The 19,507-nt window shown below is 43.0% G+C and overlaps 1 protein-coding gene across 1 annotated transcript in view; it reads right to left on the bottom strand.

Annotated features, from left to right (window-relative positions):
• Positions 1 to 19,507, bottom strand: part of LOC309387460 (fibrous sheath-interacting protein 2-like) — a gene marked incomplete at both ends in the record, with an annotated part of 82,796 nt that overhangs the window by 47,264 nt on the left and 16,025 nt on the right. Inside the window, 4 exons of the mRNA XM_081943941.1 lie at positions 9,584 to 9,682; positions 11,767 to 11,908; positions 14,168 to 14,278; positions 15,989 to 16,133. Coding sequence (XP_081800067.1) covers positions 9,584 to 9,682; positions 11,767 to 11,908; positions 14,168 to 14,278; positions 15,989 to 16,133 — 497 coding nt within the window. The remainder of the gene's footprint in view (positions 1 to 9,583; positions 9,683 to 11,766; positions 11,909 to 14,167; positions 14,279 to 15,988; positions 16,134 to 19,507) is intronic.

Raw genomic sequence — 19,507 nt, 5'->3', positions numbered from 1 at the left:
GTGAAACAGAATAAATAACAGTGTGACTGAATGATGATTTAAAAGATGTACACATCTGAGGATAGCATGCGATCTTCAAAAGTTTTTAATGTGGCCCTCTGAAATCTTGCAAAAATTGACACTGAGTTTTAATTTATAAGTAATGAGGGAAATCATTAAATATCTAGTGCATAATAATGTCCACATTACATTCTTTTTAATACTACTTAAATAAAATGTGGTTATTGTTCTGCCTACACCCATTTAATTGGCCATGGACATTTCTTTGTCGTGACCCAACCCTACTTTGGGGAAACACCAATCCCATCAACATGAGGCAAAAGTCAGGTTTGCCCAAATTAGTTGTGTATCCCTGAGCTAAATGCTGGATATAGAAAATCCAACTCCTCATTTCTATTCTCTTTCCACATAGCCTACGTCAGAGTATGAAGTTATGATTTTGGAAGGGTTCTGAGCATCCTGAAGGAGCAGTAGGTGATAAACCTGAGGCAAATAAGAGGATCTTCAGATTTGTAGGAAAATTTGCCTGATGTGGGAATACCATTCTTGCTAAAGGCTGGATTAAAATGGGATGAATGGGACAACTGTAATAATAATAGAAGGGCAAAGTGGCCCAAAAGACGCCTTCAGAGTCATGAAAAGATTGTCTACCACAAACTTGCATTCAAGAGTGAGTCAACAGCAAGAATAGTAACAATGTCGTTCAAGCTGAAAATTGTGTTCTCTGTGGGACATGGGATGGCCTCCGCTACAGCATTATGCATACTGTTTATTGGGTGGTAAAGTGTGGCTAGACACCAACCCAGTTGGTTTTGGGGCGAGGTGAAAACTACAGTGGGAAAATATGCCATTCAGAAGGGTAAGAACAGTGCTTCCCTGCACGAAGTACTCCTTAAGGCTCATGGCTACATGTTTTATGTGCTTCCTGAGTCACAACGCAGGGTACCGGACTGCACCGTTTTGGCGATTGTGATCAAGCCACTGAAATTCAGAGATGTGGTTGGAGAGGATTCTGGAGGCTGTAAAAAGCAATTAGACATTGCATGCAATAAATATGTAGGCTGCCTTCTGGGTTACCATTGTATGTGCAGACATTATGTACTAAGGTGGTATATAAACACTGCAATAAAATCATTGATATATTTTAGAAATAATTTATAATGATTGCTTTCTGGTCAGGGGCCCCAGAATTAGTTGGGTGGCAAACCCTCTCTGGGCTCTATGTGTGGTTCAGAGGCCTTGATGGAAATAGCAGTGATATTTTGCTTTGCAGTATGCTGGCTTTCTATTCATTTTTTTGTCAATAAAAAGAAATAAAATTAGCTAAGGCAAGAAGACTGGGAGATGCTACAGTAGCACAGGCATGCAGGATTTTGACCTGACCGAATGTCCCCATATTAGCTCCCATGGACTTTTCCTAATAATGAATACATACCTAATATTGCTGAAGACTCAAGGTTATGTTAAAGAATAAATAAAGGAATAAAACAATGAAGGAAACCAATGATTAAAGCAAAAACAATTGCTAACATCTTGGTTTTTGACGATTGCTAACCTCTTGGGGGGGGGGGCAACAGATTCCCACATTTTAACACACACAAAGAGAATTGCAGCTCTTAGTCACTTACCAATCCAGGGAATTATGTCTATAGGGCAGGGCTGTCAAACTCGGGGGCCGCGGGCCGGATGCATCACGCGCTGGCCACGCCCACGCCCGGTTTAGCGAAGGGGGGAAAGTTGTGATACATCATGTGACGGTGCCGTGACTACACGAGTTTGACATCCCTGCTATAGGGTCTCTATCGTCCATATTTTATTTCTTCATTCTAAGCATAGAAACCACAGATATCCTTGTTTTAGCATATATATGTCTTATTCAGGCAATGAAGTGGAGAATAATCTGTGCGATAATACTTTTTAGTTTTCAAGGTGCCACAAGATTCAGATTTTTATCTAACTTACATCATGTAGTTTGGCCTCAATCAACTAATCTATGCATAAATGTTAGCATCTATGAAGAATTGAAACCTCCCCCACTTAACATTATGTTATTATTGCAACAAAACACACAGAAAACTCCGCAATCTGTGCCATCTTATTTATTTTAAGCCTTGGGGAAGGAGGCTGCTCACTGATTACCTGGCTCCAAGTCAAGACTTCCCCTTTTGCGCTGGTCTTTCTCGACAAGGGTTTCTTGCTACAAAGTTAAAAATATATATATATTTAAAAAGTAAGGATGAGAGCATTGAATTGCACATTACAACTTCAGAGTAGACTTTAAACAGCCCCAACCTTAACTAACAGAGCTGAAAAAGACTGAATTTGCTATGGCTCCATTCTTATGTATTACAGCAATATTTCTCAGCCTTGGCAACTTTAAGTTGTGTGGACTTCAACCCCCAGAATTCCCCAGCCAGTATGTAAGCTAAATATGTCCGTATTACAATGTTGTCTGATCCAAACTTTCATCTTACCCCATCATTAGTATGCGTCACCCACTGTTTTATGCCTGTGAGAATAGATATTTCCACTACACACTCCCAGTTTTGTGGCTCGCCAGCGGCCAGCAGAGCTGGCAACAGATTCGGAGAGTGAGGAGGTTGGGGAGGAACATGGGCCAGTCTGGGAGTCTAGAGAAGGCTCTGATGAGAGCTTTGTGTTGGAGGCAGAGAGGGGGCCAGGCCGTATGCCAGTTATCAGCTGCCTTCAGAGTCAGACATCAGTGAGGCAGACGAACAGTTGGAGCCTGTTCCCAGTGTGCGCATGTGCACATGTGCCAGATGAAGGGAACAGCTAAAGAACAGGAGTTGACTTGGGAGTAAGGCCATAGGTGGACAATGAATGGCCCCTTCCAGAGGAAATAAAAGAAGAACGAAAGGGGAGTGGAGTTTGCAGGAGACCATTAGTTTGCTTAATTGGTTCGTGACTGTCCCAGACTCCTTGCCAAGTTTTGCAGATATCAGTCTGTCAGCTCTCCAAGCCAGGTAAAGTCTGTGACTGTAAATCCTCCCTTGAAAAACTGTGCTGGATGTGAATGAGAAGAATTCACAGTCAATTAATAAAAGGGGTTTTTGTCGGGACAAGGAGTTTGCTTCATGCTCTTGGGAAGCCTAGGTAGGAACACCCAGCTTGCTGCAAATGACATCCAAATCATATCCCACTACTAGTTTTTACTGAACCATCTTAAGTCCTTGGTAGCTAGTCTACCACATTTCATTCCAGTCTAGCAACATGAGTTGTGGTGGCCCAGTGGTTAGAATGCAGTGTTGCAGGCTAATGCTGCCCACAGCCAGGAGTTCAATCTTGACTGGCTCAAGGTTGATTCATCTTTCCATCCTTCCAAGATTGATAAAAGGAGGACCCAGATTGTTGGGGGCAATATGCTGACATTGTTGGGGGCAATATGCTGACAGAGAATGCTGTTAAGCACTATGGAGTGGTATGTAAGTCTAAATGCTACTGCTATTGCTATTTCCAACTCCAATTAGTTACTGGATTCATCCGACCCACATCCGTTTCTTCAGTAGCTACTCACTTCCCTGAATGGCCATTTCATCCTGTGCTGTTGGGTTGCTACATTCTCAGCTGGTCAGCAGATTTATTTTTCTTCCAGTTGATCCAATGATGGCCGATAAAGTCTCTCGGCCATCATTTTCCCTATCTTTTCGCCAGTGTTGTTCTACCCTTTCAGCTACCAGTTGGCATCTTCTGCATTCTGCTCAAGCTGAGTGGTGAAGCATACTCTTCTTTCTTTAAACTATTTTTGGCACTTATCTCCCATCCCAAACTAAAACAATGCCAAAAGGTTTGAACCAATCTATTCTGGGGCACATTGAGGACTGAAAAAGAGGTACAGAGGAAAATTAATGCAACTCCTGGGTTATGCAGTTAAGTAATCTGGCTATTTTCCTGTCCTATTCATTCAATTGAATGGATTACATGGATTTTGGCACCACATGTCTGCCCCAAAGAATCATAGAATAACAGAGTTGGAAGGATCCTTGGAGGTCTTCCAGTCCGATCCCCTGCTTAGGCAGGAAACCCTACACCACTTCAGACAAATGGTTATCCAACATCTTCTTAAAAACTTCCAGTGTTGGAGCATTCACAGCTTCTGGAGGCAAGTTGTTCCACTGATTAATTGTTTTAACTGCCAGGAAATTTCCCCTTAGTTCTAGGTTGCTTTTATTATTTTCCACCCATTGCTTCTTGTCCTACCCTCATGTGCTTTGGAGAATAGCTTGACTCCCTCTTCTTTGTGGCAACTCCTGAGATATTGGAACACCAAAGATGCCATAGCCTGCTGGATTAAATCAAAGTTCCATTGAGTCTAGACCAGGGGTGTCCAAACTTGGCAACTTTAAGACTTGTGGACTTCAACTCTCAGAATTCCCCAGCCAGCTCTTCCCCAGCTCTTGGCTGGGGAATTCTGGGAGTTGAAGTCCACAAGTCTTAAAGTTGCCAAGTTTGGACACCCCTGGTCTAGAATATTATTTCTCCCTGTGGCTAATCAGATGCCTCTCAAAAGATCGCTAGCATAGTAGTTGCAAGTGTGAAAAATGGTCGTAAGTCACTCTTTTTAGTGCCGTTGTAACTTCGAACAGTCACTAAATGACCTGTTGCAAGTCGAGGACTATCTGTTTTCCTTAGTGTTTAGTCATTCAGACACATGCTTCCTTTTAATCCAGATATGGTGTAAAAGACATCGTGATTGCTAGATAAAGTGGCAGCTTTTCCTCCATGAATTATCTCCTCGATTCCTAAAGGTCTGTAGCCATATCTCATGGTGGGGAACCCCACAGACTGTTTTCATAGAACTACCGATGTCATTCTCCTCCACTTCGGCCTGCATGAATCCTTCAAATTCTTTCTGAATGATGGGAAGGCCAATGATTATGGTCAAATCTTACGGCCAATAATTCTATACATTAACTTTTAAGTATGCCATGATTGTTCTACCCATCAATTTAATTGGGTCATGTCAACCCACTTTGATTAATGGGGGTGCTTCGTCGCTGGAGATTTTAAAGAAGAGACTGGACAGTCAATTGTCTGAAATGGTATAGGGTTCCCTGCTAAAGCAGGGGGTTGGACTAGAAGACCTCAAAGGCCCCTCCAGCTCTATTCTGATTGATTGATTGATTGATTGATTGATTGTGTCAGTCAAGGAAATGCACCCTTACTGTCATAAAGCCTGCCTTCTAGAATAATACCTTACCGAGTTTCACTCAGCTCTCATCTTGATGATATTCCAAAAATCTTTTTTTAAAAAAAACTGGCTGTTTTCTCAGGACTTTACATAGGGTGGGTGTTGAGCCTTTCAGTTGTTTCATTGCATATGCTGAGTGTTAAGCCTGTCCATTGTTTCATTGGCATGTTTTACATTCCCCCCCCCCCCGGACAATATTATTCTGCTTATTTTATTATTCCTATTTTTTTTTAAAGTGTAAGCTGCCAGAGTCAGGCAGCCCCTACATTTGAATAAACGGAATGACGCAAGCGAGCAAACAAGTATATCAGACAATAGAAGTGAATAAAAAAAAGATGGCCTCTCTTCCAGTTTGTTCTAGAGAAGATTTTGCAACAGTGATACTGGTACTTGGAAAAGTTAAATCATGGAGGCATCCTGTGGCCCACAATGTATTTTAACAATACAAAATGAAACACATGTACGTCGACGCAAGCCGTTTTCTATTCAATGTCATAGACATCATGAAAGAGAAGCAGCCATTGTTCGCAGCAAAGAAAAAAAGAAAATCCTTTGGATTTTTGCAGTTCAGCTTTCATCACCCTATATATTGCAGGGGTGTCAAACTCAAGGCCCGGGGGCTGAATCCGGCCCACAGGGTGGTTAGATCTGGCTCGCGGGGCCGCCTTAGAAACAGCAAAGTACCGGCCCGCAGTGCCTCTGTCAGCAAAAACAGAGCTGGGGAGGGCAGTTAATTCTAACTCTAATCCTAATCTTTGTGTTGCTAAATGAGACATCTGTTTCCCCCATTTTACAATCTTTCTTGCCACAGTGGAGTGAACGACTGCAGTTGTTAGTACCCCAGTTGCTAAATGAATCTGGCTCCCCTATTGACTTTGTTTGTCAGAAAATTGCAAAAGATGATCATGTGGCCTTGGGACACTGCAACTGTCACAAATATGAATAGCTTGCCAAGTATCTGAAAGTTGGTCACATGACCATGGGGATGCTGCAATGGTCGTTAAGTGTGAAAAACAGTCATAAGTCACTTTTTCCAGGGCCGTTGTAACTTTGAATAGTCACTAAATGAACTGTTCTAAGACGAGGGCTGCCTGTACATATGTTGATGAAAATGCCATTTAAATAAAACATAGTTTGTAGAGTACAAGACAGTAATCTCAGAATATATGTCCTAGCTCAGAGGTCTTCAAACTTGGCAACTTTAAGACTTGTGGACACCAATTCGGCTGGAGAATTCTGGGAGTTGAAGTCCATAAGTCTTAAAGTTGCCAAGTTTGAGAACCCCTGTCCTAGCTTCTTATATGTCAAATGTGGCAGTAAGTAGAATTGTATAAGGAAGTTTTAGCCAAGTGTTGTAAGTTGAGGACTCTATATGCAAAGATTAGCTTGATTGACCCTGGATATTCTTCTAAGTCAAGGCAAGATAGAAGCGGCCCTTTAGGGGTTTTGCAGACTTTTCCTTTCCATCAGACATATCTTACCTCTATAGTACTGGAAAACCTTCTTGGGATCAATTCAGAGCTGGGCATACGGGTAGATCTTGCCTCACTTCTTTCTCTGAAAAGTGATATCTGGCTCCCAGGCACAGTCACGTCTCCTGGAATGTGGGGAGGAAAAGATAGAACTGAGCAATCAAATTTGGGACTTATGAAACCCATCCTTAGCTCTGGTGCTTCTAACCAAAGAAGAGGTTTGCTATATGTAAAAGGTAACAGATTAACAAAGGTGGAAGGGACCTTATAGGTCATCTAGTCCAACCCCCCACTCAAGCAGGACACCCCACACTATTTCTGACAAATGGCAGTCCAATCTCTTCTTGAAAGTCTTGAGTGATGAAGCTCCCACAACTTCTGAAGGTAACTTCTGTTCCATTGGCTGATTGTTCTTACTGTCAGAAAGTTCCTCCTTATTTCTAGGTTGAATCTCTCCTTGATCAGTTTGCATCCATTATTCCTTGTCCGGCCTTCTGGTGCTTTGGAAAATAGCTTGAACCCCTTCTCTCTGTAGCAGCCTTTCAAATATTGGAAGACTGCTATCATGTCTCCCCTGGTCCTTCTCTTCACTAGACTAGCCACACCCAGTTCCTGTAACTGTTCTTCATATCTTTTGGTCTCCACTCCCCTAATATCCTTTGTTGCTCTTCTCAGCACTTTTTCTAGAGTCTCAACATCTTTTTTATAGTGTGGTGACCAAAACTGGATGCATTACTCTAGGTGTGGTCTTACTAAGACTTTATAAAGTTGTATTAATACATCACTTGATCTTGATTGTATCCCTCTGTTAATGCAATTTAGGATTGCATTGGCCTTTTTGGCTGCCGCTGCACACTACTGGCTCATATTTAGCTGGTTGTCCACTAAGACTCCAAGATCCCTCTCACAATCACTGCTATTAAGCCTGGTTTCACCCAGTTTATATGTGCACTTTTGGTTTTTCTTACCTAAATGTAGGACTTTACTTTCTCTACAATGAATTTCATTTTGTTAGATAGGGTCCAGTGTTCAAGTCTGTCAAGATCCATCTGGATCTTGAGCCTACCTTCTAAGGCCTTGATGACGAACCTATGGCACGCATGTGGCATGTGGAGCCATATCGGTGGGCATGCGAGCTCAGCTTCGGCACATGCGCACACCAGCCAGCTGATTTTTGGGCCTTTTGGGCCCACCAGAAGTCGGCAGATGGGCCGTTTTCGGCCTCCGGAGGTCCTCTGGGGGGTGGGGAAGGTCTTTTTTGCCTTCCACAGGCTCCTAGAAAGGCTCTGGAGCCTGGGGAAGGATGAAAAACGGGTCCACTGTGCCATCGCGCACCAAAAGCAGGGGGAGCACGGGCTGTCGCGGGCACATGCGCAGGGAAAGGGCACATAGAATTATGGGTGTGGGCACGCGCACACACTACCCCTCTGCGCTCTCCTCACTTTTGGCACGCAGTGGCAAAAAGGTTAGCCATCACTGTTCTGGGGTATTAGCTATTCCTGCCAGCTTAGTATCATCTGCAAATTTGGTAAGTTCCCCTTCTATTCCCTCATCTAAGTCATTTATGAAGATATTATTCCAGAAAACTAGCAATATTATTGCTAGATCCAGCCTATAGCCCCAATCTTTTCCAAGCAACATTCTCTACCTTTGTGCTTTAGGCCCAGTGAAGGATGAGAACAGGAACAGAAGTTCCTTTGTTTCCTCAGGGGCTTGCATGGTGTCTGCGCTGAATGAGGGGGAAGGGAACTTCTCTTTCTGCCTACCTGAATAGAAGCTCAGTGAGCATCCGAGAAAGAAAAACAGATTGCTATGGAATAGATTTGGGTGGACAAATGGGAATGCCAAATGTACTGTATATGGGTGTGTTTGCATACCATACGAAGTAAAAAAGTGACTTATTTCATTGGTATGTCATTGTTTATGGCTGTGATGGGAAAGTGGCACAGAGAGCCATGTTGCCTGGCATACACGGCGTCACCGGTTCCTCTTCCAGGATTCTGGCATGCACGTGTATGCAATGATCAGCTGGACTTTGTGCATGTGGTAGTGCTGGAAACTGGAAGAGATGGTCTTCCATTTTCTGGCGCGAGCGTGCGCGCCGGCCAGCTGATTGTTGCATGCGCATGTGTGCCAGTAACCTGAAAACTAGTTGGTGCACTGGAAACCGGAAGTTCATTTTACGGAATGTGCATGCCCCCTGGGTAGCTCCTCTTCCGGGTCGTAATCCAGACGAGCGCACACGCACATGTGCGCATGTGCGCATGTGCGCAAGCTCCCTTTTCGGCACTCAATGCTGAAAATGTTCACCATCACTGGTTTATGGATTAATAGCCACGTTTACCACACATTTAATCCGATTACCAAATCAGGTCCATTTCTAGATTGGCAGAAAACTACACTGAACCATCAACTAATGCAATAACTTGAGTTCATATAAACTAAGGCACAAACTTTTCAAGATTAGATGGGTAAATGCAGCCACTGGGTTTGTAGTCTCCTCCGTTGCTTCTTTGGCCAGCTTAAAATCAGCCATCCATACTGTTAGTTAATGAACCAGGAAAGGTAATTCGTCTTACCCACGCTCCTTCAGTCAACTCCTTTCTTAAATTTGACTATAGACAAAATTTCTGTAAAAATATGGTGGTCTGAGGTATGCATATGTTTTAAACTTAATATGTGTTCCTTCTGCCCATACATGACAATTTTCTGACATTGTGACCTACAGTGATCCTTTGCTCACCCTTGGTAATAGATTTGTCATATCTTTAGCTTTGAACTATTTTCCCCCACATTTTTTCATTTCGCTGATTCTCCTGAAAAGTGGTTTTCTCATTCCAGACCCAAGACCGACTCTTCCAGCCCAAGATCTCTTTTTTTGCATCACAGAATTGAAAAGTACCTTTGGAAAATTGTGTTTCTTTATCAGGGAGACTAATTGATGCATTCTCCAGCTCCATAGGATCATTAATGTCTGCTACATTTTTCTTATAGCGGTATTCTTAAGGGGGGGAAAAGAATTAACATTAACGTAGAAGATAAATAAATCAAAGCAGAAAAAAAAATCCTGATGAGATTTGCAATATCAGAGAAGAGAATTATAGGATTTCCATATTTACTTGTCTCACACCATTCCTGGTGATGATAACTGGTGAAAGTGGCCATCATTTTTTTATCAGCACCATCCATATCTGTAGCTTTTCAAATATGTCTGCGGCCTTGGGGTTCATCTTCACAGCTCTTGAACCATCAGAAAACTATGCCTGCATAAAATTTGCTGTCTCAACTAACTTGGCACAATTACAATAGCGGTAAATATTGTGCTATGCTTATTTATAGTGGAGAGGGCACATAAAGAATTTGGTTGATTATCTTTGCTTGGCTGTCTAGGCTTCCACCAACTGTTACCGACAATTGGGAAACTGCCCATTATTCACTTTCCTTAACATGGGCTAGAGTTAGTGGAGAGATGAATTTTGATCTCTGGTTCTATGCAAGGGTTCTGCATAGGTTCATTCCAAGGGAGTCTGACTACTGGCTGATATCCAGTGTCAGTAGGTTAGTGTTGTCAACCTATGTTCAAAAAGAGCTCTTCCACATTAGTGCTATATTCATATGAAGGAGGAGCCACTTAGCAGCTGATAGATTTCTTCTGCACACAGATTTCGCATTTTTTCCAAAGAGTGCTAATTCATTGTTGAAAAAACTTATAATCATGGATAGGGTTGCACCATGAAGGGCTAGAGAGGCAGCCAATTCTCTCACCAACTCACTTCAGCAAACAACCCACACCACCATCACAGCTAATCAACTGATCCAAATCTGTGGCGCAGTGGTTAGAGTGCAGTACTGCAGGCTACTTCTGCTGCTGGCTGCCTGCAATTTGGCAATTCATATCTCACCAGGCTCAAGGTTGACTCAGCCTTCCGTCCTTCCGAGGTGGGTAAAATGAGGACCCAGATTGTTGGGGGCAATAGGCTGACTCTGTAAACTGCTTAGAAAGGTCTGTAAATCACTGTAAAGTGGTATATAGTCTAAAGGCTATTTCTATTGCTATCTTTGAGTTAGGGATCAGTTCAAACATGAAGAGGATGGCAGATTAAGGAGGAGAGCCTATAACTGAACTGACTTACAGGAAAACAGTATCTGTGTTGTAGAGGGACAATGTGTATTCACGTCAAATAGCTGATAGGAACTGCCTGATCTGACACCTCCTAGGGGTTATCTCACCATACAATCTGGTGAACGGTTGGTGAACCATATTAATGCCAAACTGTACTGGCTGCCTAAGGAAAAACCACTACTAAAAAAAAGAACAAAGGTTCATCTGAGGCTCACCCAGGTACGGATGGGAGAGAGAGGATGATGACAATGTTATTAGGATATTATTTTAAAAAAGAGTTTGTCAAAAAGCTTAGCTGAAACTCTTTTCAATATTGGCTGCAATTTGCTGATACAATAATACAATAGCAGAATTAGAAGGGACCTTGGAGGTCTTCTAATCCAACCCCCTGCCTAGGCAGAAAACCCTATACCGTTCCAGACAAATGGCTATCCAACATCTTCTTAAAGACTTCCAGTGTTGGGGCATTCACAACTTCTGGAGGCAAGCTGTTCCACTGATTAATTGTTCTAACTGTCAGGAAATTTCTCCTCAGTTCTAAGTTGCTTCTCTCCTTGATTAGTTTCCACCCATTACTTCTTGTTCTACCCTCAGGTGCCTTGGAGAATAGTTTGACTCCCTCTTCTTTGTGGCAACCCCTGAGATATTGGAACACTGCTATCATGTCTTCCCTAGTCCTTCTTTTCATTAAACTAGACATACCCAGTTCCTGCAACCGCTCTTTGTATGTTCCCTCATCATCTTTAGCCTCCAGTCCCCTCATCATCTTTGCTGCTCTTCTCTGCACTCTTTCTAGAGTCTTTACATCTTTTTTACATCATGGCAACCAAAACTGAATGCAGTTTTCCAAGTGTGGCCTTACCAAGGCATTATAAAGTGATATTAACACTTTGAGTGATCTTGATTCTATCTTGATGGATCAATGGAAGCAATAAGGGAAAAGGATAAGCAGATTCACTTACCTTCTTTTTTATCTGACAAGCTCGTGTTTTCAGGGGTGTCCACAGGGAAGATCATAGAAGAGGGCAATAGGCCCTCTCTTTGGAATTGCTTCTGCAGTTTCTTCAGCTGGTGTGCCATTTTCTTCTCTAGCATGGCTTGTTTCTAAGTAGACCAAGAGGGGACCCAATAATTATTTAAAGTCTCTCCCAAGAGCTCTAAGAAAAGGCCCAATGGCTAAGGGAAGGGAAATAAGAATAATGGAAATGAACAGGGAGAACCCGAGATCCAACTCAGGAGACAAATCTGATGGGATAGGCATCACCGAGAAAATTCAGGAATAAGAGCACGGAAGGCCTCTTGAAAGAACTCGAGTTATTAAAAAAAATAGAGAGGAACAGAACCTAATATTGTGGAAGGAGTTCATTACAGACCACCCAAGCTGGCTGAAGACCCAAATGTGGCTTTTCTGTATCTGATGACCAGGCTTTCAAAGAGACATACAATAGGGATAATAGGGACATACATCCCTACGACCAATCCGCTCACACAGAGAGGGACTTCTCCGGGTGCCGTCCGCTAAACAGTGTCGGGGGGCGACACCCAGGAGCAGGGCCTTCGCTGTGATGGGCCCAGCCCTGTGGAATGACCTCCCCCGTGACATCAGGATTACTTCCGATCTCCGCTCCTTCCGTGTAAAGCTCAAGACCCACCTCTTTCAATTATCTGGCCTGGATCAACCGTAGTTTATCCTCCTCCTGACAGTCCTTTTTAAATTGTATTTTATCATGGGATATTTTAATGGCTAATTTTAATTTTCTATTATTATTATTAATGTGATATATGTTTTGATTACTACCTCCTCCATGTATGTATATGTATGTATATGTGTGTATCTGTATGTCTATATGTATGTATGTATTTTTTATTGTACGCCGCCCCGAGTCCCTTGCGGAGAGGGAGCGGCTAACAAATTAAAAATTTGAATTTGAATTTAATAGGGGATTTAAATTACCTTGATATTTGCCAGGAATCTGCTAAGAATCAGAGGACCAACAAATTGTTGTCTTATCTCATAAACAACTCCCTAGAGCAAGGGTCTCCAACCTTGGCAACTTTATGACTTGTGGACTTCAACTTCCAGAATTCCTCAGCCAGCGTGCGCTGGCTGAGGAATTCTGGGAGTTGAAGTCCACAAGTCGTAAAGTTGCCAAGGTTGGAGACACACACCCCGCCCTAGAGGAGTGTATGGCAGGAACAATTAATTTACCTGACCTTTCCAACTCAGGTTCTCCTTCCCCCACCCCATTCAATAATAATGCATTTTTTTTCTAACTAGATGCAGAACATTACATTTCTCTCTGTTAAATTCCACCCTATTCATTTCAGCCCACTGCTCAAATTTGTCTAGATCTGTAGGAGGAGGAATGGCAAAACCTGCAGGGTGGGGCAGAGTTAAAAGAAGGATCAGTCTAGAATCCCCACACAGTCAAAAGCGAACTAAATCCCACCCCCTGTTGAATTCCATTGACCCACATCTAACCCCAAGCAGGCGTTAACCATTAGTAGAGCAGATTCTTGTGCATAGGATTCTTCAATAAATTAGTTCAATTGGACCTTCACATGTGGACCTTATCTTTCATGCCTGACAAGATCTTTTAAAATCTCTTCCCTAAACAGGAGGATCCATCCTTCTCAGCTTTGTGTCACCTGCAAGCATTGTGATTTTGCAAACTGGTGGCAAGGCTTTTAGGGGGCAGAATACGCAGTTAAAGGTAAAGGTTCCCCTTGCACATGCACTATATTGCCAAAAGTATTCGCTCACAACAGAGTCTGATTATGTGGATGGGTGAGAGAATACTTTTGCCAATAAAGTGTATGTGCTAGTTGTTCCCGATTCTAGGGGGCAATGCTCATCTCTGTTTCAAAGCCGAAGAGCCAGCACTGTCCAAAGACGTCTTCGTGGACATCTGGACGGCAGGACTAAACGCCAAAGGCGCACTGAACGCTGTTATCATCCCAACAAAGGTGGTTCCTATTTTTCTACTTGCATTTTTACATGCTTTCTAACTGCTAGGTTAGCAGAAGCTGGGCCAAGTAAAGGGAGCTCATTCCATTACGCGGTGCTAGGGATTTGAACGGCCGAACTGCCAACCTTTCTGATCAATAAGCTCAGCATCTTAGCCACTGAGACACCGTATCCCTGAATACACATTGGAGGCCCACATTTATGTCCCTGTGGATTAATAGACTCATTTTAGTTTGATTCAGCTTGCAGACGGAACATCTTGATTTATACCTGGGAGTACCGTAAAAGAACTGGGTAACATATACCAGGTTAAACAGAATTTGACTCTTTAGGAGGCCACATAGCTATTTCAATTCCATGATGGAATGACACCCTTGTTCCTTGTGGCAACTCACCCGTTTCAGTTTTTCTTCCTTGGTTTTCCGTTGCTGTTCTTCAATCCTCGCTTCTCGTTTAACATCATCACCAATTTTTATTAGAAGTGACATTTCTTTTTTTTTCCATTCCTGAAAACCAAAAATTGAGCTATTGGTTGCTATCTCTCTCTGAGGGTTGCTATCTATTCCAGGATAGTTATTGTTACTGATTTGGTATGCTTTTAGACAGTTTAGTAATAAACTTACCCACCAGTGCCTATCAGATTTATTGGATTATAAATCCTACCTATTCTGGCTAAAAATCCAGGACCTGATGAACAACAAGAGATTTCTAATCTGCATAGGATTACAATTAGGGTATCTATGATCTATCTAGAACAGCGGTATTGCAAGATTTGAAGACAGCTCCATAATTTTCCTTTTGCTCAAAATTTGCATATTACTACTTTTATTTTTTATTATTATTTTTTAAAAAAATATGTATTACTGTAAGATTCAGCCCTCTCTTAACTGGAGCCCTGAAACCAAAGAGGATCCATCATTAGCCACATCCTGAATTATGGTTTGTTCGTTGTTTAAATAAGAAATATATTTTATTTAAATAAAAATCGTTAGCAGAGCCAGAGTGAAAGTGATGAATAATCTGACAAACAACCAATCGTATAGTCCAGTGACATGCGGTGAGGTTTATGGCTGGTGAGGTACTGAACAGTGGTGGGTTTCAAATTTTTTTAGACTTGTGGACTTCAACTCCCTGAATTCCACAGCCACACCTGCTCAGTTCCGATTTAAAGCAACAGCATTTGTTTTTCTCATTTGCGAAAGAAGTTTCCTTATTTCTTTTTCTTTTTCTTCTCCCTTCCCCTCCTTCCTCCCTCTCTCCCTCTCTCCCCCCTCTCTCAAACACACACACACACACACACATTGGATTGGACTATCTCTCCTACCTCCTTCCCTCTCTCTCACTCAATCTCTCTCAAACACACACACACACACACACACACACACACAGAGTTGGATTGGTGGGAAGAGCACCAGCAAGGACACCACAGGAGGAGGCAGGAAGCCAGTCAAAGAGCCATATTGGAGCATACACACTTTCCCCCAGCCCCGGAAGGATCCAGCCCAGCTTCACTGATTACAGGTTTGAAAAGGCAACGTGGCTCTGCCTGCAATCAAACTACACTTGGGGAGGGAGATGAGAGCACAAGCGAGCCAGAGTCCTTCCCTGCAGCCTTTGCCCAAAGCCCCGCACCAGGAGGATGAAGTTTGAATTCCTCCCCCTCCCTCCGACCCACATGCACCTTTTCCAGCTGTTTCAGAGAGGATTTCAACTCTGCTCTTGCCTCGGGTCCTCTGAAGAAGCCCCGCCCAAACGAGCGCCCTCTACTATGAGGCAGGAGAACTGCGTGCCTCACCTACGTCAGGAATTTTTAGGCTTTTAAGCCTTGCTTAACTCTGCTCAAATGATCATAAAATGCCTAAAGTCAAACTAGATGAAGCATGCAGTTCTCCTGCCTCATAGTAGAGGGCGCTTTTTTAGAGGCTTTTTTAAACAGTTAAGCAGAGTCATCCACAGTGAGGCAGGAACTAGCTCAGCCTGACCTCAGCTCTTGCCTTTTTCCTTTTACATTTTTTTTCTTTTCATGATGACAGTGGCGAGGCTGTGCCTCCCCTGCCTCACCTGACTGCACATCACTGCTATAGTCCTAATGTTAATCCCCCAGGTCCAGACTTAAAAATAAACATCGAGTGCTTATGCAATGCTGTAAAACATCCAACATTCAACATGGCTGCTGTATGAGCTTTTCCTATTCCCTTCTGTCCCAGACATATTACCTCTTCCATTTTCTTACGAAGCAGAAGCTGCTTTCTCTTCTCAGCCCCCTGCTTCTTTTTGTCCTCTTGAGCCAAACTGAGGCGGCGGTTCTCTTCGGCAAGCTCTTCAAGTTTTTCCAGTTCTTGGTTAATTAGTTCTAAATATCTTTATTTTTAGAAAAGAAATGTAAAGAATTAAAAGTTTAGAAATGCCCATCTGAGATTCAAAGTCCCTTCTCTTAGATTTTGGAATACATATATATCCCTGGCTGGGATATGGTAGAGAGTAAAGAGGATGGCCTTGAGAGAGGGTGCACCAGTTCCTTTGGCAACGCACAGATAAACATTCTTTAAACCTGCATGAGGACAGAAGGTTACAAAAACCTCTCAGACAGGCAGTCACTAATTCACATGATATATAAGAAAAGGATATACACTATATTGCCAAAAGTATTTGCTCACCCATCCACATAATCAGACTCTGTTGTGAGCGAATACTTTTGGCAATATAGTGTACCTACCATATTTAATCTTAATAAAAGTAGTGTCAAGGCATCTGTTTCTTGGTATGATCTACCGTCTAGGGCTGACAGAAACTCATCAATAGAAGACAATATTTGTAGTTCACCAAAATGTGGGGTCGTTGTCCCAAAGGTGCTTTTTTCAAGAGACAACTGGACTTTCTAGTTTTTCTTTGAAGACATTTCACTTCTCATCCAAGAAGCTTCTTCAGTTCAGACTAGATGTTGGGGAATCCAGCCACCCAGTCAGAGCTGAAGAAGCTTCCTGGATGAGAAGCAAAATGCCTTCAAAGAAAAACCAAAAAGTCCAGTTGCTTCTTGAAAAAACACCTTTGGGACAACCATACAATACAATACAATACAATAGTAGAGTTGGAAGGGACCTTGGAGGCCTTCTAGTCCAACCCCCTGCCTAGGCAGGAAACCCTATACCGTTTCAGGCAAATGGCTATCCAACATCTTCTTAAAGACTTCCAGTGTTGGGGCATTCACAACTTCTGGAGGCAAGCTGTTCCACTGATTAATTGTTCTAACTGTCAGGAAATTTCTCCTCAGTTCTAAATTGCTTCTCTCCTTGATTAGTTTCCACCCATTGCTTCTTGTTCTACCCTCAGGTGCCTTGGAAAAACCATGACCTGGATGACTGAGAATCTCCATAGACATGTGGGGCCGTTGATGCCCTGTGAGTTTGGTTATTTTCTTCTAGACCAGACCTGTCAAACCTGCAGCCCGCGGGCCAGAGGCATCATGCACAGGCCACGCCCACCACAGCTCCGCCAAGGCAAAAAACATTGTGATTCATCACGATACATCACATGACGCGATCGAGGTTGACACCCGTGTATTAGACGTTTCACTACCAAATTAGGTAACACCATCAGTGCACCAAGGACCCCACAGATAATCACCCTAAGTGGGCAGATTGGAATGTGAAGAATATATTGAGGGCTGTGTCACACACTTTAACTTTAACTTTTATTTGATTTCTAACCCGCGCCCTCTCCCAACAGAAGCCCTTTGACTAATCATCATTGGCAACTTGATGAGATAGCTCCCCCCCTCCCCGACACTCTCTACTCCCCAGTAGTTGCCCAGTTCACAATTTTCTTTTCCAGATTAGGCAAGCCCAGCTCAAAAAATGGACTGGTCTGTAGACATCCATCTAGGTCAGTGGTTCTCAACCTGTGGGTCGGGACCCCTTTGGGGGTCGAACGACCCTTTCACAGGGGTCGCCTAAGACCATCGGAAAACACATATTTTCAATGGTCTTAGGAACGGAGACACCAATTTTATGGTTGGGGGTCACCACGACATGAGGAACTGTATTAAAGGGTCGCGGCATTGGGAAGGTTGAGAACCACTGATCTAGGTGATGCTTGAAGCCAATGCTTTCACTGTATAATTTTAGATAATTTTTATTTTTAAAATGTCAAGTCAAGGATCGAGCCCGATGGTTGCCAAGGAATGTGCTAGGGCACAGGTGTCAAACTCGATTGCATCATGTGACATATCGGGACGTATCGCAATGTTTTTTGCCTTTGCAGAGCCAGGGTGGGTGTGGCTTGCACGCAGTGGTGAAATTCAATTTTTTATTACCAGTTCTGTGGGCGTGGCTTGGTGGGCGTGGCTTGGTGAGCATGGCAGGGGAAGGATACTGCAAAATCTCCATTCCTACCCCACTCTGGGGCCAGCCAGAATGTAAATCAAAAGTTCTGCTACCAGTTCTTCGAACTACTCAGAATTTCCACTACCAGTTCCCCAGAACATGTCAGAACCTGCGGGATTTCACCCCTGCTTGCAAGTGACGCATCCAGCTCATGGGCTGCCAGTTTGACACTCCTGTGCTAGGGGCTTGTTTGTAACTTGGATAATTCTATTTTCTGCATAAAGAAAGATAAAACAGGTATGCAGTATCTATCACTTGTGCTGGTCACCAGAGGAAATTCCTTTCCGCAACTAAATTGTTTCCACCCATTATCCACCAGTTTCGAACCACTCCATTGTGTTGCTGTACTCTGAAGCTGGCAGAAATGAAGACCCTGTAAGACAGCGTTCCTCAACATTGACCAACATCGACCATGCTGGCTGGGGAATTTGGGATTTGAAACAGTGGTGGGATTCATATTTTTTTACTACCAGTTCTGTGGGCGTGGCTTGGTGGATGTGGTGTGGCTTGGTGGGCGTGGCAGGGGAAGGATACTGCAAAATCCCTAATCACTCCCCACTCCTGGGGAAGGTTACTGCAAAATCCCCATTCCCTCCCCACCCCATTCACCTGCTTTCCAGCTCCATTCTCCTGTTCAGGGCAACAAAAGAAGATCAGCTGGGAGGCTGCAGGGGCGAGGCCAGCCTATTTGCTGGTTCTTTGAACTACTCAAAAATTTCAGCTACCGGTTCGCCAGAACCTGTCAGAACTGGCTGAATACCACCTCTGATTTGAAGTCCACATATCTTAAAGTTGCTAAAATTAGGAAATACTACCTGAAGGGGACTAAGAGGAACTTAAAAGAATGGTGTTCTATCAATTATCATATCCTCTAAGCTACCACCAGCCCTCAAGTCTGCAATTTGAAACTATTCTCTTGACTTTTACCTTGCTAATACAATACTGTGATTATTTTCACAGATACTTACTGATGGTTATAACCCTGTTTTATGTATGACGCTTGTACAATTTGAAGCATTTGCAAAGTCTCTGAATCATAAAGTCATCACATGAGCTGCATTCATACAATATAGAAGGCTAAAATATCAATTGCTAGCTTCTGGTGAAATATACTCTGTGATTATAGCCTAAGGGCCTTTCTGAACTACAAGGTGCTATCCAGGCCTCAGGGAATCAGAAAGTAATTCTTTGCTGTCCCCATTGCTGATCTCTATCTTGAATCTGTGGTTTTTGTTCCTAGCTTTGACTTGGGGTGGGTTATCTGAGATAGGCAAAGATATTGGTTTATCGTTCTAATTCTACTATCCTCCCTGTTCCAAATGCACTCGCTGGTAATTAGGACTGGATGACTGA

This window comes from Natrix helvetica (genome assembly GCF_964273705.1).
Source record: "Natrix helvetica genome assembly, chromosome: 2".
NCBI classification, from domain to species: domain Eukaryota; kingdom Metazoa; phylum Chordata; class Lepidosauria; order Squamata; family Natricidae; genus Natrix; species Natrix helvetica.
Note: the sequence above shows the minus strand (reverse complement) of the source record. Positions and strands in the feature narration are given on the sequence as shown.